This window comes from Tachypleus tridentatus, chromosome 6, assembly GCF_004210375.1.
Source record: "Tachypleus tridentatus isolate NWPU-2018 chromosome 6, ASM421037v1, whole genome shotgun sequence".
Taxonomy (NCBI): Eukaryota; Metazoa; Arthropoda; class Merostomata; order Xiphosura; family Limulidae; genus Tachypleus; species Tachypleus tridentatus.
In genome coordinates, this window is record NC_134830.1 from 74,177,522 (window position 1) to 74,202,710 (window position 25,189).

The 25,189-nt window shown below is 31.9% G+C and overlaps 1 protein-coding gene across 2 annotated transcripts in view; it reads right to left on the minus strand.

Moving 5' to 3' along the window:
- LOC143252811 (voltage-gated inwardly rectifying potassium channel KCNH6-like) overlaps window positions 1–2,680 on the minus strand; it is a 53,238-nt gene extending 50,558 nt beyond the window's left edge. Inside the window, exon 1 of one of the 2 annotated variants that reach the window (XM_076505532.1) lies at window positions 2,137–2,680. In XM_076505532.1, the coding sequence (XP_076361647.1) occupies window positions 2,137–2,226 (90 nt within the window). In that variant the 5' untranslated portion in view covers window positions 2,227–2,680. The remainder of the gene's footprint in view (window positions 1–2,136) is intronic. The other variant, XM_076505533.1, reaches the window with a different exon arrangement.
- Between the last annotated feature and the right edge of the window lie 22,509 nt (window positions 2,681–25,189).

Below are 25,189 nucleotides of genomic sequence, written 5' to 3' on the forward strand. Positions count from 1 at the left end.
AATGATCGCAAAATATTTCACAAAATAGAGAGAGTTACCTGATGATGGCCACATGCGTAGTAGAAACGTCGTAAAAATTAAATAACAATAAACAATCCTTTCCAATGCTGTATCTCTGAACACTTATTTAAGATATATAGTAAATATCCTCTCTCCACAACGATATGCTAATGGTTAGAATTATTATTTACTTATCATAGTTTACTGAAGTATTGTAAGCTTAATAAAATCTATTTTCATTCACGTGCTTACAAATAAAAATATAGTTTAAGTGAATTAATTAAAATTAATGTATGTTACAGAAATGCACATTGAAAGTAGTAATATCTAAAAAATGTAAAAAGTATTCGGTTTTAAAATGTTTGTGTGTTTTGAATTTCACCCACAACAGCACGAAGATTATCTGCGTTAGCCGTTCATAGCTTAGCAGCAAGTCATTAGCACTCACAGCCAACTCTTGGGTTACTCTTTTGCCAACAAATAGTGGGACTGACCATTACAATATAACGCCCCAATGATTGAAAAGGCGAGCATGTTTGGTGTGATTGGGATTCGAACCTGCGAGCCTCAAACTGCCCTAACCACCTGATCACCGGGCTTTGCTTTTAGAATAAACTTATAACAGCTTACATTAATATACAGAATATAAATAACTTGCTGATTAACCTCACGGTGCAAACAAGTAAGTATTAATACATTATGTTTCATTTACTATCCAACAACTCCCCAGTTGGTACAGCGGTAAGTCTACCGATTTACAATACTAAAATCAGTGGTTTGATTCCAACTGGTGGACTCAGCAGGTAATCCGATATGATTTTGTATAAGAAATAACACACATACTATCGAACAAACTTCACAATACATTTTAAAAGTCTAATAAAAATTAGACATTATTTCCTTTTATTTCGTTATTGTTAATCTTGAAATACTACCCATGCAAAGGAGTTTTCAATATAATTGTTCAAATATTTTCAGTAGTTTTCGAAATCAAATTATATAAGCTTAAAAATCAATCTCTACGAATTAAGTGCTCCAAATTTGTAAAAGCATTCTAAAATTGTTTGCGTCTACATTTATTGGTGAATACTGAAAAATGATATAAAGAAATGATAATATACATTTAATTATTTGTAGTTGATCTACTAATTCCTAAAATAGCCGTTCTAATAATAACGTAAAGAGCATTCAATTTTTAAATCAAATATGGCAACCGCAACGAATTTTTGATCAATAACTTTCAGTTTTGACGATAGTGAGAGAGTTCAATGATTAGTAGTAAAAACTGGACTGGAACTTCCCCGAATAATTTACCAAGACATTAACATGGTCCTTCTGAGTTTTCAGAATAAGTAAGAATCTGAAATACTTATTAGATAACTCTGCTATACATTCAAAATTAACCGTCTTAAGAAGAATATTCCCTTTATGACTTTTTCGTCCCTATAAGAAGCCTTTTTGTTATATCTTAGCCGAAGGCTACTGAAACAGAGTGGAATTCACTCAAACTGGAATAACTTTATGATAAGTGGTGAATCAAATGATAGCTTGAACTTCATACTTTTTTTAAGATTACACTTGACAGTACTTCAAGACGATAAAAAACCAGCTTTTATTTTCTTCTGCTAAGATTTGTCACGGAGTATAAGAGTTATAATTGGTTGAAACACTCGCTTCTCTGATCCTCTTTTTCTAAAATACTTTTTTTTATTTCGTTAGGATTGAAAATCTTCCCACCAAATATGAAGTGAATAATAGCGTATTTGACTAAATTATTATCCTAAACATTCACTTATACGCTTAATCAAGGTAATACGTAGCAATTTAGGCTTGAAAGTACAGTGATTAAATTTCACAGTCAGCCTTTAACTACTGTACGGTGTGTTTAACTTTCTCAGATGTCTGTCACATTTCTTATTATGTTTTATTGTGTTTTAGGTTTATCTATCTTGTGAACCTTTTGTCCTTTTTTTTTACCTGATTCTCAATTGGAAAAACACTTATATATATATATATATACATGCACTAATATTAGTGTTAATGCGATATAACTATTTTTAAATTCTTCTCTTTAACTACGATCTTTCATAACTTTTAATTGTCTTATTTACTTAGAAAAATAAAATTCACACGTACCGTGCCTGATGGTGACTGGGAAGACCAGGATCTGGTTCGTCGTGTTACGTGTTTCCAGTTTTTGATACTTTCCTGGACCACTCGGAACATTTTGTCCGTTGTTACGTAATATCTTTTTTGTTAATAAAGATGAAGGTTTTTCAGTATAAAGTATTCACATCGCTTCAGTATGAATTGTTTCTGCCTCTTTAGTATTAACGATATGCAATGGTTTATACTTATACGATTATAACACTCCTTCACTGTTTCACAGTTATAATAATTCGATAATCTACAGCAGGACTACAAAAGACAATGTTATGTTCCTAACTTGGATCACGTTAGCGACTATTGGACTGTTACAATATTCACGAAATATCTTGAGTAGCTTGTGATATTATTAATTATTTAATTTCTAACTAAGATGATAAATAATGAAGGTTTTACTGACCAAAAACTGTTCCAAAACCACTTTCCCATAACTCAGTATATGGAATAGGAGAGGCATTAAAACACTTTAACAATCAAAATCATGTTTCAAAATCATCTTCTTTAAACCTTTCAATAAGATATTATTTGAAATAAATTCTAAATACCCCAAAAGAATCAAAATCTTTAAAAAAAAAGCTAAAGTAAAACGAAAGTAAGGACATAAAATTAGTATTTGGTTTGTAAGACGACAGTACAGTCGTTAAGAAAGGAGCCGAAACAAAAGTAAAAATGTTCTACCTAATTTATGAAACGTCGCACTTCTATCAGCTTATCCTTAAAAAGTATAAGGTAGTATAAAAGACAGTAGTACTGATATTTTATATTAATGTTATATTTTATAGCTGTCAAATGCCAAAACATAATATTAACCACTAAATTAGAATGAAACGAACTAACAAGTAAAAATTAAGAGAAATTGACTTTGTGTTTTGTTCAACCAAATATTATTAGGAAAACAATGTAACATATCTGGGCAAGTGGTAGCATAACATGACGAATTCCTTTGATATATCCAGACCGAACTACGTGTTACTACAGATATTACCGAAACTTCTAGTGAAGCGCTGTTGTAATCCGTCGAACTACCCTCATGGTAACGGTCTCATTCAACGGCCAGCAAACATTTTCACAGTTTGTATCTGAAAAAACAATAAATATATCGCTACGACTTCTCCTTAGAGGTTGATATTTACGTGAATGCTTAGTGGCTCAAATATTGTAAGTATAAAACTGTCGTTGATAAAGATGTTCATTACGCTGGTAACAAACTTTTGCCTGAAAAGTCACTCTGGGCGCAAATGGAATCTGGAACATGAATCGCCATACTGTACATCCCCATCCGGCAAGGAACGAAGGAGTTGCCATGGAAACCTCTCAACCAGACTCAGTGATCATGTTTCTCATTTTTCAACGCTCTTCTTCTGAGAGCACAAAATTAAGCTTCTGTGATTAGATTAACAACATGACAATTCACGTCAAGAAAGTGTTATATTTTACTCCTAGTCAGTGATCTAGTTTCCTCAATAGAGGAAGACTAAAGACTGTTTCTCATATTATGTTAGCGTTTATTGTTATTTTTTATTTCTTGTGTTTGTACAATTAGAGTATACACTTTTAGTTGTAATACATATAATTACAATATCATTTACTAAAAGAAACATACACTTTCCTATTACAAAGCAAATTAAATGAAAATTATCAATATTTTAGTTTCGTATAAATATTTATTCTATTTTGCTTTTTAAACATCAACATTTAGATAAACTGCATGTAGATTGCTCAAAACAAGTACAAAATTATCATAATTTTCTATATTTTGGCTATGATTACTGTTATTTATTTACATCATTGACAATTGCGAATTAATCAGTACGTAAAACAAGTATCGAGTGGCTGACATAGTGATCTTATATACACACTTTCCTGGTTCAGGAAAGTGAAGGAATCAATTTGTTCTCACTTTAGCAGTTTGAGTAATAGCAGTACATGTATAGAGATATAGATTGATAGTAAACATAAATTAGACTGATAATCAACTTATTAATGTGAATAAAGAAGGATAAGGAAAAAAAACTACTGTTTATTTCGGATATTCGCAAAAAACTAGATTTGGAGTGGTTGTGTTTTATTTGTTTTTTGAATTTCGCACAAAACTACTCGACGGCTATCTGTGTTAGTCGTCCCTAATTTAGTATAGTAAGACTAGAGGGAAGGCTGAAAGGGCGAGCATGTTCGGCGCAATGGGGATGCGAACCCGCGACTCTCAGATTACGAGTCGCACGCTTGGCCATGCCGGGCCAAGTGGTTGTGTATACCCATCTCTGATTTTTTGTTGATAAACTAAAAAGAAGGATCGGCATGACCAGGTGATTAAGGTGCTCGACTCGTAATCCGAGGGTCGTAGGTTTGAATCCTCGTAGCACCAAACATGTTCGCCCTTTTAGCCGTGGGGACATTATAATGTAACGGCCAATTCTACTATTCGTTGGTAAAAGAGTAGCCCAAGAGTTGGCGGTGGGTGGTGATGTTTAGCTACCTTCCCTATAGTCTTACACTGCTAAATTAAGGACGGCTAGAGCAACTGGTGTAGTTTTGTGCGAAATTAAAGAACAAACAAACTTGATAAAAAGAAAAATCTGATTAACAATTAGTTCTTATGCTGTTCTGTAACGGTCTAAAATGAACATTCACAATAAAAAACACTCACAAATAATTTCAACACAATTATCAAACAAGTGCTTGGCCAGGAATTCACAGCAGTGTAAACAAACAATTAATTATGAATACCAATAAATCAGCATTAATAACAAAATTTTATTACATTCCCTCCGTAAAAGAAACATCAAATACAATATTCAAACAATACCTTTCAATGCCAAAATTAATATCGATACTAATATTGAGAGACAAACAGCACTAACTATACTGTCAGTAGCTGTCTAGTGACTCTCTCTCTCTCTCGCTCACCTTCCCCTGTCTACGGATTTACAGTGCTAAAAACCTGGTTTTGATAACCGTGGTATAGATAGCCCTTTCTATAGCTTTGTGCTTAACTTCAAACCAACTAACAAACCCACACATTTTCTCTCTCGGTGAAGCTTCGGACATGAGTACAACCTCATGTGATCATAAATTTACATGTTCTTAAGTTACATTAATTGTATCTGTTCGTCACTGCTAGTGAAACTGTTGAGAATTTTGTGATACCCTTATATATTTACTCAAAATATAAAGGATTATGTTGAAAGGTGAGTTAATGTTTCAGTGAAACTAACTAAAAATTCAGAGATAAACTAAATGATAGAATAAAATAATAAATGAGCGACAAACACAACCATAATCATAAAAGCAAGTAGGATTTGCTATCTCACAACTCTCCACGAATGATGGGATTTTATATCTCTTTTATATCGCACACAGAACTTTTAAACAGGGTAAATGGATCGTGGTCCATAGAATTTAGATCTACAGTTCAGTTCCTTATTGATAGGAACAACTAAAACGAAACTCTACAAACAATAATTATTTCCTCATTATTTTTCAAAAAACACTAAGAATAATGAGAAACGCTAACATAATAATAATAATAGCCCGTACGCTTTCGGGAATTTTTTAATTAGAAGTATTTTGCAAAAATACAGAAATACAACCTTTTTTCTCTTTTTTAAGCAGAAATAAACTAGTTTTAGTCAGTGTTATTAGTTGTTTTGTTACTCGTCTCTGTTGAGTTTATTTTCCACTTAAATTCTTTGCGTTCCACCAACTTAACCTGTGCGATAGAGATAGTTTCTATTTTTCCAGAGAGTTTTAATAATCCACCAAAGAAATGTTAGTAAAAATAATTTTGATATATTTTTTGAATATCGTAATTTTTATTAATACAATCGAAGTAAATCAACATACCTTTTGAATTATTGGAAATTTTTGCACTTTTATAAAAATCATGCTTAAAAAAATTTCTTAACAGATGATAATCAATTAATTACTTTACTTAATGTTTAGAAGAAGATCTAATCAAATTTTCTAAATAATCGGTTAAAATTTCATTTTGAAAGTCATTTAAATAATATTAGAAATAAGTAAAATTATGAAAACATTTTTGCTTTTGATTTTACTAATTTATAAAATAAATATTATTATTTAAACACCGAGATATAATAAAAAGTCTTTCTTTCATGATTCGAGTCTTAAAGTAATCCTTATCTTATTATCAGAAAATAACAATTTATACATGATAGAACATATTTGGAATAGTGACTTAATATAATAATTAATGAATTGTGTAATTCTGTATAAATTTCTTTCAGCTAAATAAATAGTTAAGCGTTGTTGCAATGATTGTGAGGAAAATTCTGCTTACAACTTCTATATTGGCAGTCTGTACCGCTCTGTTAAAATACTGATTTGTACTGTTAATCTGCCCCAAACAGTATTAAATTACTAAGAGAGTTAGTGTCTATTTAAATTAAGAGTTGATAATAAAAGCAGTTGATATTGTCTGCTTACAGACGTCTGTTGTAATGTATGAAAGTATTAAATGAGCAGTTGCAACCAGTAAAACTGTTTTTGCTAAATGCTAGTGAGTTATCCAAAGAAAATACTATTATACAGATTTCAGATTGCTTCAGACTGACTGATGCCTTTAGCAGTAGTTAGATTTATACGTTTCCTATTGATCTCTTGTAAAGATTAAAAAGAAAAAACAGACACGTCGTAGCTGCCAACCAACCCGAGAAAACTGCTAACATATAAAGAAGAAAACTCAGTTTTAAAAGTGTTTAAGAGTAACTTAGAAATATAATTAATGACGAGAATTGTGTGGTCAGTTTGACTAATGGACTAATACGCCATGTTACACTCTTTTCTATAGTGATGGTTGACTAGAATTATGAAGAAAATCACAAAAGCTACTTGATTCAGATTGTTGTTCTAAACGAAATAAAAGCAGATATGCTATAAGAGTCCTATTAAAGTAACATGCTAGCTTATCAGGTTGAGTTAAATATCAAAATATAATTGAAAGATAAGAGATAGAGAGAAAGATAAACATCTATAAACTACTATCTACAACTACACGTTTTAATAATATTTTTAACATACGTATATTGTCATAATAAATTATTCATTGTTTAAGAATTTGAACAAAACTAATATTTTAAGTAGGACGCTATCCATAAATGAGTTCTAATTATCTTCAATATAATAGGAAATAGCAATAAAATGTCTTAGATATTAGTATAAGTTAGATAGTATAGTATTATATTATATCCAACCTGAAATAGCCTTTAGATACTCGCTTTATCATAACATATGCACATATAATATTCTGCCACAAAGTTTTATAGTTATAAGAAACTGGAGTTAATAACTTTCTACTATAAAAATATATTTGAAAATGTAAGTGTACACGTACTCTTTTGTAATGTGGTGTACATTTTTATATCCAAAATTCGTTTCCTAGAAATAAATTATATACGCATGTATAACAGATTTATTTAAATTTAAAAAAAGAAATTTACCAAATTACACATTTAGTATTCATAAGTACATGATTTATCAAGTATTTTTATACAACAAAATTTAGTAATAATGAACTAATGTTTTCCACAAAAATAAAAACCAAATTTTACATCACTGATTGCAGGAAAGTTTGTAATCTAGGTATAGTTTGTTTTGTATTGAGCGCAAAGCTACTCGAGGGCTATCTGCGCTAGCCGTCCCTATTTTAGCAGTGTAAGACTAGAGGGAAGGCAGCTAGTCATTACCACCCACCGCCAACTCTTGGGCTACTCTTTTACCAATGAATAGTACAATTGACCGTCACATTATAACACCACCACGGCTGAAAGGGCAAGTATGTTTGGTGCGACCGGGATTCGAACCCACGACCGTCAGACTAGAAGTCGAACGCCTTAACACGCTTAGCCATGTCGGGCCACAAGGTATAGTAGCCAAGAAACAATTTCTTTGAATGTTAATGATGTATTTCATAGGAACTTATTTCGATGAAGTAAGAACTGGTTTTCAAATTATAGAGCTCTTTACTAGCACGTGAAATAAATAGTCATGGGTCAGAGAAACCCAGAATACTCATCCATAATTTTAAGCGTTTGACTAGAAGACAGCCAACACCATTCTTCGCCACTTGGGATTTATCTGACAAATTGTCTCAAATAATGAGTTTGACCTTTACTAAAATAACGTGCACAGAAATAAAAGCGCGTGCAATTATGTCGTGCTTCTTTGTCACGAAGTCACTACTTTTCATAAGTATTAAAAGAGCCCTGAAAATCTTCAGCTACAATAATCTTTCACCAGTCACATCCTTCCCAACCTCCCCTATAACACAGCGGAATGTCTTCAGACTTACAACACAAGAAACAGGATTTAGGGGTGGGCAGAGTCCATTATGAAGATTTCTGCTTAACTACAAAACATAAACCAACCACATCCTTTCTCATTTTTTTTTAGAAAAAATGAATGAAGCACAAGTACTGATATACTAGATTATGATGTGATTAAACTGCAAATGTAACATGGAACTTATATTCAGTTTCTATGAGGAATTTATTTTGATTAACCACATTTTTTTTCATTCTAAGGATCGGAAAATCTTAGAAGTCAGGAATAGTTTTTCTTACATTTTGAGCTATAGAAAAGAAACAAGACAATCAGTACCTCTTGTTGCCAAATAACAAACACAAAAATACTGTTATCAGTAACATTGAAAACTTTATTACATATGAAAACAGACAAATATGGACATGGAATACTGGCTTAACAGTGAATGTGTATATATATATATACCGTCACAATTTTTCATATGTAGTAAAAATATGTCTTTTTCTACAGTAAAAGCCACTGTAATAGGTCATAACTATCCACCAGCAAATCTTGGTCTTCTCTTTTACAAACAAATAGCTAGATTGACTCTCGCATATAATGTCCTCACTGTTGAAAGGGCAAACATGTTTAGTGTGACAGATTAGGATTCGAAGGCCCTAACTACTTGGTCATGTCGGTCCCACGCCAGTCTAAAGAAAAGAAACCTAGAATATGAAGTGGGTCATAACAAATATGATACTGCTACTGTCTAGTTTGCTTAGAAAATAGGACACCAATAAAAATAATTATTGCATCAGATATTATTATATTATTGCGAACCATATAAAATGTTTAATTGAATAAACGCTTATACTTGTTCTTTGATACGTTTTGAGTGAAAGCATATTAAATTATAGTATTAACATAGTCTTAATGTTAATATTATATTTTGTGAAAAAATATAGAATGATATTTTAATCTTATTAGCTTATTATACTATTATATCGAGATATTCGTAATTGAAAAAGCGCGGTCTTAGTAAAAAGAAATAGCTTTATATATGCTGGAAAGATTATAAAGGCAAATTAAAATATTTTAGCAGTAAACCTTAAGTATGCTTCTTTATTGTTTTAATTAGATGTTTCTCACTATAGACGCTTGTTAAAAATTATTAAATAGAAATACGTCACAGCTAGACAATAAACACCTTTTTATCAAAGAAAGGTGAGGAAGGAGGTGCGTGATGTATTGTCTTTTCTTCTATTAATATATAACTCAAGAAGATAAGGTTAGTGAAATTTTCCCATGTAAGCTTATTAGGTTTTATAAATATTGAATATTTTTGGGTTACATCTATTAGTGGTCGATTTTTGAAATCAGATTAATCTCACACTGATTATTACAGTTTTATTTATTCATGTAAAATCACTGAACTGTGTGAAAATTACTTTATATCACTCCAAATACTGAACTTCTTTTATGCAGCTAATTCAACAAATATCAGAACAGAAGGCTAAAATGCACTATCTAATGAAATGGTTTAAATACAGAAAACTCATAGAATGTGTTTATTTACGTAAGTAGAAATACCAATAACATTTTTCATCGGAGTTCAATCACACCTAAGAAATAGAGGATTTCAAGTGAAACCCAACTTATCTGAGGAATGATACTATTGTGACGGCTATTGATGTTTGTATAAACTTATCGTAGATCATCTTTCAGATTCGTCTAGGGTCATAGCATTTTTTTTCTATTTCTACTCATAAGGCTTAGCTTGCGACATAGAGTTGGTAGATCAGAGCGCTGGAGGTCTCTAGACTATTTCCTTTGGCTGTTGGCGACCTAGGGGCATGTGACATATATCCTCATGCAGGTTATTACTGCCTTTATCTACACATTATATTAATATCTGATGATGAGAAAAGTTTGTTTTTGATCTCAGTTATGATAAGTAAGGAACAGATAACTCTGCCATCCGTGTCTCTATTGCATTAATGATATCCTTTGTCCTAGGCGAACTCAATATATAGCTTTCGATTCCAATCTTTACACTCTCTACTGTGATGTTCAACTTCCTTTACACTTCTGTTACTCTTTATATGTGCTTTTGAGATTAAATTGCCGATACAAACTTTTCCAGAATTTTCTGTCTTTTTTTTAACCTTTACATTTCCTTTGTCGTTCAATATTTCTCTTCAGAATGTCTACGGTATCCGTGTTTTAATAACTTGCCCTTACATTTCTGTTTTTCCATTTTGCTCAGTTTTCAAGTCATTTGCTTTATCTTTATTGTATGTTTGTTATTCTATGTTAAGAAAATTAAATTTATTTTCTGTGTTATATTGAAAAGATTTCAGTTTCTTGTCATCATGATTACATATATGTCTTTTTGTTAGTCTTACCATTACTTGGATTTGCGTTAACTTTAACACATTTCGTTTCTTCTGTATTATTTCTATTGCATGTCACCTTCTTTGCGTTATTACACTTTTCTTCCATATTATTTATGCCATGCATTTGTTCGTCAACATTATTTTTAACATATCATTTTTCCTCTTTCATTTGTGGTAAACTCTCTGTAATTCTCCTGTTCCATTTTAATATTCTTTACTTTCTTGTGTTGTTTTTTGCTGCATTCGTCAACAGGGAACTGATGTAGTAAATCTCTTACTTGACTGGTTCTTACGATAAAAACGACAGAGATTTGCTCCTCCACCAGCTTGGTTTGTTTACTCCTAAGTTGATTTATAACACTTTACATAATATAGCAGTACATCTTTGCGATACATATGCCTATTCACAAACTTTTTCAAACATTTGCAAAAGACCAGTTTAGCGCAAAACGGTAATAAAAACCCGTCATCTCAAAGCGTGAGAACATTGGTAAAGAATGTCAACGTAAGTTATCCCTTAAGCAAACTTCAAATATATATTCATTTACACAATATTTTTAACCTCTTCCGTTTCGGCACATTATTTGCTGCAAGGGACAAGTACAGTTATTCAAAATACATAAGTCTAAAGCATAAAACATAGCATCTTTTTTTTTTAAGAAATAGATGTCATTCCAAACAAATAAATGCAAAGTTGATGAATTAAAAAAACATTTTAACTCACCTTATTAGCATTTTTTTCTTTATAATTCGTTGTCTCTAGTTAAGAATACCTTATTGTATACTAAAAAAACTTTAAAAAATCATTAGAAGAAATCGTAATATTTAATTTAACTATCTTCTACGCAAAGCCCAGAATAATAATATGCAAATTTTAATATGCAAAAGTATGATAGAGAGAGCATGCACTGAACCATAGACTCTACAACTAAGTTACAATATACGTCGAACATAAAGTTTACCCTATTTTGATTCAAGTTTACTTTAGCTGGATAAAAAGAACATAAAGCTCATTGTTATGTTATAGATTTTTCAAATTCGTTTATATTTATTCATATTATCAATGTTTCTTTGCAAAAATAAGATAAAGTAAAACCATAATTATTGAATTTGAACAGAATTATGATATTTGAGTATCATTTGCTGTCATCTTACTTTTTTTCACAGAAGAGAGAACGTTTCAAGAAACGTAAGGCTCTGAGAAACAAGAGCATGAATTATAGTTTGGACATCGTTGTGATGGACATTAAGAAGGAAACAAGGAAATTGATTTTTTTGTATCTGATATGATAGGTAATTAATATTAACCTAATGAAATTATTTATTAAAAATTAAAAGTAATATGTGTATTTTGTATGTGTTTGTGTTTTCCTTATAGCAAAGTCACATCGAGCTACCTGTTGTATCCACCAAGGGGAATCGAACTCCTGATTTTAGCGTTGTAAATCCTAAGATTTCCGCTGTGCCAGCGAGTGACAGAAGTAATGTAATTATGTAGTCACAACTGAATAGGGGGCCTTTTTTTCTGAAAATAACTCATACGTGAACAACGATATGACAAGTGTCAAAACGCTGTAAATATTAAAGATAGAACTTTCCTATTGTAAACGTAGGTGTTATGGTATTTTTAAATTAAACTCAACATTTTAACAAATAATCTCAAATATCACATGATAATCTGCTTTTGCATGATGATGAATTCTAATTTATAAAAGGTGCTAAACTGTGTCATACCCACAAATTATAGAAAAAAAATCAACGTAAAAATCGACAACAGTAATGGTTCCTGTGTCCAATTATTACAAATCGTTTGTCTTTTAGATAATTATGCCAGAATTATCATATAAAAATCGATCTATTTTTAACTGGAAAAAAAGAGTGATAGAACAAACCTTGAAGAACAAAAACGTACTGCGTTTGCTAGCTTAATTATAACGAATACTTTATATTTTATTAACTAAAAATGAAGTGTACATTTGTAGCACACAATTTATTAAAAAAAAAAGACAAATCATAGAAAAAATCTTTAAATCCCAGTGGTGCACAAAATCGGTGAGTTTTACTGTAAAAAGCCAAGCACATAAAAGACAAAAAGTGATGAAAGTGATTAACGGCTGAAAGATCATCTTCTAATTCCGGCATTCTTGATTTTGGAGCAACTTAAGCTGAAACCAAAGAAAATATGCCGGCCGAATAGAGGATGATGAAATACAAAGTAAGACTTCGTATGAAGGCCTAGTCCAGATACTATCTGATGGCCCAGCGCAATTACGAGCAGAAATGTGAACTTGTCAAAAGCAATGCCAAAGAAATAATTGGCATTCAATATCCACAAATAATAAAGTTCCTGGACGTTTTACAAAGGGAAACTCTTATATTTACCTGAAAGTGTAGACAAAATCCTTTGATCGTGGCTTGTGTATTCTGAGTCTTCAGATAAAGTGTGTTATGTATTATGTTCACTGAGTTAAATTGTAATTTTGATTTAGAAGTTAATTAAATGTCGATATGTGTCACATTTATGATATTTGCCATAAAGACTGATATACACAGTTTTCTTTCTTAAAACAAATATATTTTAACATACAAACACTAATATAATTTATAATAATTATTATTAGAAATAATGATTTATATACATAAATTTTACAAACTTTCAAACAATATTGAGTCTTCTTTCTAATTTGGAACTTCATTGATATCTTACCGAGGGCCCACGACAAGCTAATTAAATTTGGTTTGATATAAGTACAATTCATTTAACAGTGAGCTGGCTAATTTTTTGCTGATAAAACATTAGTTTTTCACCGCTAAAGGTATATAACATCTTCGCAAAAATGCTAATGTCTAATGTTATTCTGTTGAAGTTAAACGGTTTATTGTATTCGAAAGCTAAAAAAGAGATTTTCAAAATAAGATGACTACCTGAACTGGAATAAAATTCTTCAGGCTACTGTTGAAAACGTTAATCAAGCAAAGTATTATGATGTAATCACAGATAGTACACCAGAGGTCAGTCACACACAGCAATGGTTAGTTATACTGCACATTATCAATTGTGAATTTTTGACTAGTATGTCAATTTCCAAATATTTTACTGATTTATTACTATCTAAGTCGTTGGCCATTGCCTGCACAGCGGTAAGTCTTAGGATTTGCAACACGAAAATCAGGGGTTCTGTTCCTCTTGGTAGACACAATAGATAGCCTGATGTGGCTTTGCTAAAAGAAAAACACAAGCACACACATACATATAACCAACTACTAGCAATGTCCTATCTCAGACTCTTTTTGGATACCTGCATGATTTAAAACTAATAACAATGAGTGCAGAGAACAGAGTTAAAAAGACAGAAGTAATATGAAGGACGAATGGCAAGATGTGCTGCAAAGTGTGTTTGTTTGTAATTAAGTACAAAGGTACACAATGAGCTATCTCTGTTGTGCCCACCGCGGATATCGAAACCCGGTTTTTAGCATCGTAAGTACACAGACATACCGCTGACCCACTACAGGGGTCAAGGGTGTTGTAAATTAATAAATAAACACTGCTCCTGTTTCATATTAGTCATGGCTTGAGCTCAATCGTAATAGTTACTGTGACATGTCTTGAAGTGCTACGGCACATATTTGTTACATTCAGTTCTTCAATTCAATAATGGTTCATATTCAAAAACCATGTTATCTAAATTACTGCAAACAACTATCAAACATTTGTTGGGGTTGCTTTATTTAAATGTTTAAAATGTTTCATTATCAACTGAGCAAAGGGCATATTTTCCTCGGAGCTCTGGTAGATCTTGCAAATTAGAAAAAAAAAAGAGGACTGTATCAGAGGCATAAACCGTTGCGTAAGAGATCGCTTTAGCGTATTTCCTTTTCGACGTTTTGTTTCAAAGCAGTCAAGTAAACTGCTTCAGAGCATCAACCTAGGAATGGACATATTTAAAAGTGAAATTCACTCAGCATTTAGATTTGTGCAAGATTATAATGAAAAACGGACTTGCCTCATTCTAGCTTGGACTTCGAGATAACATTTCCCAGAATAGATAAATCGAAGAAAGAAAATGATGTTTGATTGTGTGGCCAAAGTACGTAGAAGAAGTTTAAGCAAAATGTTTCCCTTCTTTAGTTAGTACAGCTGTAACTAACCTGAATCAAACATTTTCTCAGCTTGAATAATTCTGCAGTTTGTTTGGCTTTCTTTTCAGTCACCAGCTAAATTAGTAAAACCATAGATACGAATATTTAATGTAGAAAGACTAACCATTTTGGTTTTGATTACTTGAAAGTCAAAATTCACTCATCTGCTGAGTCCAATTTGTTCCTGGAAATGCTTAGCGATATGCACACTGAAAAGTTGTTGGATATGTACACTAAATTTGTCTTGTATCATGCATCCTTTTAACTATAACTGTAACTGAGGCATCAAGAGAGAAAAGCTTTTCACGAACTGTCTGAATGACTAACTTCAAATCTTAGTTGCAAATTGTACTTACCGCAATTACGAGTTCTCTAAAATAATTGAGAAATCCTACTCGTAAAAGCATGAAAGGTCCACTTATAAATGATTTATGTTTAACCTTTTACCTCAACCAAATTTAATTTTTTTAAATTGCTTAATAATGTGCTGAAGGCAACAACACATGTTGTGAAAGCGGAATTATATACTTAAGCACGAATCATTAATATCTATGAAAACTGTCTGAAATAGTTCAATTTTAATTAAATTGCATTTTCAGTGCTTCTTTGTTTGGAGTTTTGATCACTGTTTCACTTGAAGAAAAACATAAAACAAACATTTAAGTTATAATTTGGCAACTGATTTTGCATTATCGTGCGTACAGATCTCGTATATTTTATAACAGTGTGAAGTGAATTTATTGAAGGAGTGCTGGTTTGCAAGGAGTTTTAAACTCTTAGTTACAAAAGCGTTAATAGAGAAAAATAAGTCCATGAATGCCCAAATGATTCCGGGTGAGTTTGTTATGTTTTCTGATTTTTTTCTACACTGCGAAATATTATATCATGGATGCAAATAAAAGTGGTTTATTAAGTGTTCTTTTATTTGTGTGGTGAGAATAAATCAGTAGTAAAAGTAACCAAACGTACAATGGAGGAACCCACGTTCTAGTCTCTGCTTTAGGTTCCAACAGCGTAACGGTGGTCTTGTGTGAAGCAGAGAGCGATCTGAGGAAACACTTGTGGTAATGACGATTCTTTACCATTTACGATAGACATCAATCAACTACATACACGTGGAACACGCTGTGTTTGTGTACATCAGACTTGTAAAAAACGTGTCGCTTGACGATTGTTCGATTAAATCACGACATTAACAAAGATATGAGCTTAGTACTTGTATTATTTCACACAGACTTGGAATTTTACCAGGCTGTCTTCTGGTACGTTGTAGGCTCGTTTGGATTTACTGCCATTATTAACGTAAACAAATAATAATAAGTTTTAACGTTTTTAGCTTTACCACACGTAAATATTTATGCGGTAGTTTTCCAGGATAGAAATAAACAAGACTGGAAAAGTATAAACCGCAACAGCCAGCAAGAAAAGTATATTTAAAACACACTAAAGCTTATGTAGTTTTTATTGGATCTAATTACATGATACAGAAACTTCTAACGCACTTCGAAGTCCACCGTTTCATTTAAGCATTGTTTATCAATTGTAACTGTCAGTTTCAAAGCTTCATGGATTTTGTTGATCAACCAAAAACTAATTCAAAATGTCACTTTCAAAAGTATGTTTTAGCTTAATTTAAAATTAGCTTTAGTTAGATAGAGTCAGTTGAATCTTTTCTCATATACATTTTTTTTACATCCTAAGAATTAAAAGATATTTTCATAAACATAAACTTCTTTTTAATTTTAGCTCGTCATCAGCATTTATGGTCAAAATTAATAACTTCAGTCTGTTCTCAAGATAATGACTGAAAAATAATAACTATGGAAAATATGATTTAACAATAGTTATCATGATTAATGCCAAATAATTCATTAGATAATTTTTATATAGTTATATATAAATATTTATTTATATATTTCATGTATATATAATATGCTCATGTTATTTTACAAAGTTAAGTAAAATGCTTTTTTATATATGTATAATGTCATGATTAAAGCCTATAATTTTAACACTTTGAAGTTAAAAACTTAGATAGTAGTACCAACGATGGTACCAAGTGGTAGCTGATTGTAAAGGATCGGAACTCTGTTTTTCAAAAAAATATTTTCATATAAATGGAATATTTTGGTATGCTTAAGATTTCTGGAAATTATTCCATTTATTGTTTTCTGTCCTAGTGTTGCAACATTCGCTGTTAGGACAAGGATGTTTTCGAATTTCACAGTCTTAAAAATATTCTTCTCCTTAGAAATGTTTAGATTTTCCTGAGCGTCCAATAAGAATTATGCTCTGGTAATCCACTATTCTCCACAGCATAGATTATTTCCTGGCATTTTAGAGCAGTAATTAATGCCTCAATTTACTCATTATTTTGTGATATTGTAAACACATAAATGAATTCATCATATCTTTATTTTCACGTATTTTGCAGAAAAATGTAAATTAATTGTAATAAACTCTCTTATTACTTTGTATTGTCTGAGCTTATTTCGCTTGACTTCGTGATAGAGTTTCTTCTATATATCTTCCGATTTCTCCCCCTGCAATAAGTGTTCTGACTCATTGTATTCTCAAGATGGCTGGTATGGGTATTAAAAATTTAATCAAAATAAAGTACAAAGTAACGCTAACCTGAAGATAACCTAAGAAGGTCGAAATAATGTTCTGTACATTATATTAATTAAATAGTTAATATCCATACCAGCCATCTTGAGAATACATTTTTACTTCAAATGGGTTTCTTATCATCGTGTCCTGGTCCATTCTTTCCTAACTCAGATTATTCGATGCATATCACACAGTTAACGCACCAGAAGGCCTTGGTTTTGAATTGTTATGCTAAATGTCTGAGCTCTACATGCATTGTAAAATAGCTATTGGCCTCTTAGACAATACATTCTTCACACATTCTATGAAAGAAGGGGTTTAGAGCACAAAGGAATATTAAATATCATAGCTGCCATACAGAAGTGTTTCACTAGCCATATTGCTACACAAATGTCAAGCAATAGTGAATCAAATACTTAGAGAAAAGGACAGCAAAAACAGAGAATAACAGATTACCCTGTGCAACAAATTTATAAACAATAAGCTTCAGTTCTTATGATGACTTCATATATGAAGTTCAAGTAGAGATAAAGTGCAATGCATTATTTAAAATAATCAGTTTTCCGTCTTATTGTCTGTTTTAGATGGACGTCTATAATTTTGAGGACATCCTGCAAAATTCTTTGACTATAATTTTATAGTCTGGAAAATTATGGATGGCTAACGCAAATAGCTGTCGTTCAGCTTTGCGTGAAGTTTGAAACAAACCAAAATGTTTGTTTTTCAAAAAAATATGTTTTGTGGCCTACAGTGCTGGTTTTACCCAAAACAAAATCAATATTTTAAATTAACTTTAAACGACACAGGAAAAACAATACTATTTCTTTTGAGCAAAATTTCGTGGAATTCTGATAAATAATTTTCTTCTAAAGTTCTTATAAAATTTTAAATCGCCTCTATCAATGGGCGAAGTTTAGAATGGCTTCCTGTATAAGCATGCGAGACTCGCAAGTTTTAATTGTATATTGACAGCTATTATTTCTTTGTAGAAACCAATATATTTGTTTTCAAGCTTAATTGATAAATTTATTATCTATAAATATTAGTCTATTTATTCGAGCACACAAAGTGATGAAGTAATTCGTGTTGACGAGAAATCTACTTGAAGTAAAAATGTATCTTAGGATAACTGATATGAATATTAGTAAAAGTGTTAACACTCATATCAGCCGTTCTGAGATACGTAACCAAAGTGTTCCCTGTTTTCAAGAATTTTTACTGTCTACAGTTTGATCATATGCTTCCACTGACGTTATATGAGCTTTGTAAGTGGTTTTGGCTGACTAGAAGGCTTTGTCCAGAAGCACATAAGTTTTGGTTGTTAATCACTATTGAAGTATTTTATTAACTTGTGTGTGTGTGCCTGGTGCTAATATAAGCAAGGATTATTTTGTTCTTAGAGACATTAATAACAAAGGTATGTGTATATAGTTAGAAATATAGGTATTAAAAACACGCATTTGTAGTTGTCATATTGAAGTTTGATTATTTCTATCGATCAAAATGAAATAGAAACCCTATAATCTCAGCGCTTTCGAAAGGTGGACCTTTTTTCTTTAGGGGCAAACTGGGAGTGGTAGTGTGATTGAACGAGTAATATATATAGAGGATGTTTTGTGAGCGTCTCATTTTCGGTGCAGTTTAGCTGATAGCGAGAGTGTATGTGAAAAGGTGTTAGTGATAATTTAATTTTGAAATGCTAAATGTATGTGTATTTTTTAAATAAAATGTTTAAGTGTCTAAGCAAAATAAAATAAAGATAACACCTGGATAGTGATTGAAAAATATGTTAAACTAATCAATTAAAAATTTCACCTTTGATATTTCATGAAAAAGTAAATGAAGAATAAAGTTATTTTTCTTTTTCTGACAGAAATGAAACTAATGACCAGAGATCACTGAATCCTGAATCGAGATTAATTCCAAAAGGTTGAACAGTGTTTAGCTTGGCAATCCAATTTGCTTCATTTATTTCTCTATCTGCTCTAGTTTTGAATCCTGTTTCAATCTCAGTGAAAGTAACATCGTTAATGGAATGACCCTATTGGTTGAAGTGTTGAGCGACAGGGAGATCTTTTTCGGTTTTAATAGAAGATTTATGATTCTTAAAACGTTCTTTAAGAATTGTTTGCGTATATCCTACATATTGATAATTGCATTTCATACACTGTATAAAATAAATGGTATTTTTTTGTTTCACAAGTGAAATATATTTAGATACATTAATATTCCTTCGATTGTTATAATTTGACGGTCAGTCCCGGTGTTCTTTGGTAAAAGAGTAACCCAAGAGTTGGCGGTGGGTGGTGATGACTAGCTGCCTTCTCTCTAGTCTTACATTGCAAAATTTGGGACGGTTAGCGCAGATAAACCTCGCGTAGCTTTACGCAAAATTCAAAAACAAATCAAATGTTTAGCCATTTCAAAATTAAAATATCACTAACACCTTTTCACATACACTCTCGTCATCGGTTACATTGCACCGGAAATGAGACGCTCGCAACAGTACATAGAGAAATAAATAATTCCCTGAAAACCGGATTACCCCTATGATGTCATTAAACACCCTCTCTCTATATATATATATCAGTAGTTCACACTACCATTCCCAATTTGCCTCTGAAGGAGAAATGTCCACCTTTTGAAAACACTCTGGTTATAGGGTTTCTATTTCATTTTTATCAAGACTTCTTTGACCTACGAGTTCTTAGAACATCATGATTTCTATTCATCAATGGTGGGCTGCTATTTGAAGCTTTAGAGCATCTTTAATAAATTAAACTTGGATACTTGTAAACATGATAATAAGGCTACTGATAATCATTGTATGCCACCAATATGGTGAAGTAATTGGAATATTATTGGAACTAATTCTTTACTGATGGTGCCGTTTATAGCATTGTTCCTCCTTTGCAGTGAGAACATTGAAAGTAACCATGATCCAGGTCTTTGTACAGTTTCTTTTAATCGTGAAAGCAATATGAATGTTTAATATCAATATGAAATTAGTATACTCATGTAGATATGTTGTTAGAAAGAAGAACGTAGTAATTTAAATGCGCCTATTAGATATTAGCATGTTATGTTTTCTGAATGTCCACCTGGCAAAGAGAGAAATGCTGACATTAACTCTGGATTTCCAGTGTAGCTTAGATGTGTATCCTTGTCAGAATTATGCAAACAAACAAACACCAGCAAATGAGCATTATTTAAGTCAACCTGTTCGAAAGGTTTTCAAGTGGGCTGATCATGGTACAGGTGCCATGTTTTTTTAGTTTTTTTTATGGAAAGATATGATATGTAAAATAAAAAAAACTGAAGATTTTGGCTGAAAGAAAAAGTGCACTCAAGGAAAAAGTTACTAGATATACAAAGATCGACTAAAATAATTGATATCAGAATGCGACAATCAATATTGTTGGAAACATAATTTATAGCTGCAAATAATTCATATTTGTGCTATCGTTAATAAAATGTAATCCAAAACACTTTAGTGAGAAAAAAGTTGTGGCTAATAAAGGACTAAGCTGCAACTAAAAGGAATTAATTTAGTTTCAGCCAAATCAGTAACTACATTTATAGGGTGTTTTTTTTACACAACTTAGGCATGATGGTGGTTAAAATAAAAAACTATTATGAATATTTATTGTAAAATTTTATTAATACTTTAAGTGTAGCTATCACTTTAACCGCCAATTTTCATTTCATTCCTTTAAGTCGCACGTTCAATGCTTTTTTGGCCTCACATTTTTTCACACTTAATGTGTTTTTTATAAGATATCGTAACTTTTTGTCAATACACACACATAAACTACAGCAAGCAAAACAGTGATACTCGATAGTGATTAACATTATCTTTAGGATCGCAACCCTAACATTCAGAACAGACCTATACTTTACAGAATTAACCAAATTGTTTGAAATGTGTGGTGGTAGCTTTTTCTAACAGGCCCGGCAAGGCCAGGTGGGTTAAAGCGTTCGACTCGTAATCCAAGGGTCGCGGGTTTAAATCCCCCTCGCACCAAACATATTCACCCTTTCAGCCGTGGGGGCGTTATAATGTCCTGGCCAATTCCATTATTCGTTGGTAAAAGAGTAGCCCAAAAGTTAGCGGTGGGTGATGATGACTAGGTGCCTTCTCTCTAGTTTTACACGGCTGGCGCAGAGAGCCCTCGTGTAGCTTTGCGTAAAATAAACAAACAAGCAAAGTTTTCTTCTGTAAAATAGTCTTAATAACTTAATTTATAGCAACAATATGGAAAATAGAATAGCAGTTTCTTGTCATCACTCGCATGCACTCGGTACACTCATATCAAGCGCATTATTAATGTTAATTGCCTATATTACGTGACGCTAAATGCTCATTAGTTAGAATAATTTATGCCTAAAATGACAATGAATAATAACCGATTATTTGTATTGTTATTTTGAAACTCTGAGCTAAAAAGTGCTAATCTAGTTTGCTTGATCTAACCATTACTTACATATGTACACGTACTTTCACTCTGTAGTTTTGTTGCTCTAAAGCATCTTTATTTAATCCTAATGGCAATAAAAAGTAAAAACGGTACATTTTCCTTTTTAGGTTAAGGTGTAGTAAAAATTATAGACCTTTACCTCATGTGACTTTTTTGCGTAGGTGTGTGCAAAAGTTTTGGTCTAAATTGGACGTTCTTTTTTAATAACTTTCCACAAGTGGATTATATTTAGATCAAATTCGAAACGTAATTGTATCTTTTATAGATTAATTATTGTGCCAAGTTTCAAAGAAATCCCTGAAATATAAATATGTTTTTCTATCAAATACATTTTCATCACTATCGATGTGAAAGAATTGAAAGCTAGTGTATTTATCAATGGATTGCTCTGAAATTTGGTATTTGACGTATGGATTCAGTACAGCATATCCGCTGAAAATATGTAATAGTTTGTAATAACATAGTTTAAGCCCCCCATTGGCTCAGCGGTATGACTGCGGACCTACAACGCTAAAAACCTGGTTTCGATAGCCGTGGTGGGCAGAGCACAGATAGCCCATTGTGTAGCTTTGTGCTTAATTCAAAACAACAACAACCATAGTTTAAGCTTTAGCAAACGAAAAATTGCTAAGCTATCTCTCTTGTTAGTGATACAAAGTTTGTCCTGCAGGTTGTTTAGGCTTCATGACACATTACAACGTGTCTTGATCATGTTTCTATAGCAATAAAAAGGAAAAGAAAGGTGATCAGTCCATAACAGTTGTTGTTTCAACAAATAATTTATGTGAATAGTGTTCTGACGAATAGTGTGTTTGTTGAGTCTAAACTGGTCCGATAAGCACTTTCTTGAGCAAACCGCATTCGATAATGAATGAACATGCTATACTCTAGATCATTACTATGTCAGCTCTATTTCCAGCCGACCTAAAGAGCACTAGTAGTAGACGAATGGCTTCATCACCATTGGAAATGATAGATGTAGTGTGGTTGGCATATTATAGCTTATTTGTCTTTGTTTTAGCTCTAAAAATTCGTAGGACTACGTTTGAAAAATGACATCTCAACCACTGTTTTGCTCCTGTAAAACATTTTTTTCCGTCTTATATTGCAGTAGAAGAAAAATGAATTTTTTGGTCTGTCTATCTATCTATGTATATATATATATATGTACATCATCACTTACCTTTTACTACAACAGTATATTTATATGAAATGCATACAATTAATTCAAGCGTGTCGCTCCTAATCCGATTGTACATGCTTTTATTGAATACACAATCTGGAACCATTTTGATTCTCTTAGAAGATATTTGATTATTATCTGAAATAAGTCGCCTACAAGTTTAAAGTTGTTTTTGAATAATTTATTAGTCAGTGAGGTCTTTAACAAAAAAAAAAAACGTGATTTATTTCAACCTTGATACAGATTGGAAGGACATTACGCTTATAACGTTTCTTTTTTATCTTTATACATTATCCTAAGGTATTATTGTAAAATAGAATTTAATTAGGCAAATAACCTACTTGTTATATAATTATTTTTTTATAATTTAATTTAAATTTTGTTTCGTGATGACGAGAAACCCACTTGACAAAATGTATCTCAAAACTGCTGGCATTGGTATTAAAACTTTTATTAAAAGCGATAAATTCATCCGTACACTCATCACTATACTTGTACAGATATGTTAGATTCACATCTACAGAACATATAGTTATTTTTTTCAACCACATTAACTCCATACGCTCAACATTAAGTTCATCTGTGAACAGGAAAAACGAACCAAATAGCATTTTTCAACCTAAAGATCACAATTCAAACAGAAATCCACAGAAGAATCACTCATACTGGAACATATATTCCCTAAGTCTCAGCACATGAAACAAAACAAAAACTCAACATATTAAGAAACCGAATAAACACAGCCACAAAACTAGTCACCCGATAAAATTATCGATGAAATCCATAAAATAAAACAACATTTTATCAACATCAACAAATTTTCTGAAAACTGTGGAAAAAATTATACGCACACACCAAGACCTACAACAAACAAACAACAATAAATCTTAAGATACAACAAACAAACAACAATAAATCGTAAGATATAAACACAACAAAAGTTTGCACTGCTGCATACTATATGTTCCCGGTATCAGGAAAAAGTAACCAACATTTGAAAAAACTTTTAACAAATCACAACATTCCAGTAAACACCAAATTTATTCAAAAACCAGGTACAAAACTAAAGTCCATACTGTGTAAAAACTACAATGTCAAACACAACACCAACATTACTTGCAAAATACAATGTGATAACTGCCACGACTTCTATATTGGAGAAACAAGCAGAAAAATGGAAACCAGATTCAAAGAACAAAAAAAAAAACCTTCACACGAATTTGAACACTGCAAATCAAATAAACACAACATAATCATAAAAAACATCCAAATACTTAGTAGGAAAATAAACATAAACAAACGCAAAATTGAAGAAGCTCTACTTATACAACAACCCAAACCAAAATTAGATCAATATAAAGAAACTCCTTTATATTTACATTAATTAATATCCTAATATATACTGTATCACCCCTTGAATCCCGTACCCGTTAACACTGTCGTTCCTGAGAAATGTGCCCGGCAATGGTCAGTTGCAAATTCTCTTTGTTTACCTGAAGATGACCTAAGAAGGTTGAAACGTTGTAATATACTTTATTTTAATAAAAGTTTTAAATACATTTTCAAATTTGTTTGTATGTTTTTGAATTTCACTTAAAGCTGCGCGAGGGCTGTCTGTGTCAGCCATCCCCAATTTAGTAATGTAAAACTATAGGGAAGGACACTAGTCATTACTACCCACCGCCAACTCTTGGGTTACTCTTTTACCAAAGAATAGTGGGATTGACCTTCACATTATAACGCGCCAACGGCTAAAAGAATGACAAGGATTCGAATCCGTGACTCTAAAATTGCGAGTCGAGCGACCTAACCACCTGACTGTGCCAGGCCTTGTTTGTTTGGAATTAAGCACAAAGCTACACATGGTATTCTGTGTGCTCTTCCCACTGCTGGTACCGTAACCCGGTTTCTAAAGTTATAAATTTGCCTGCATACTGTTCTGCCACTAA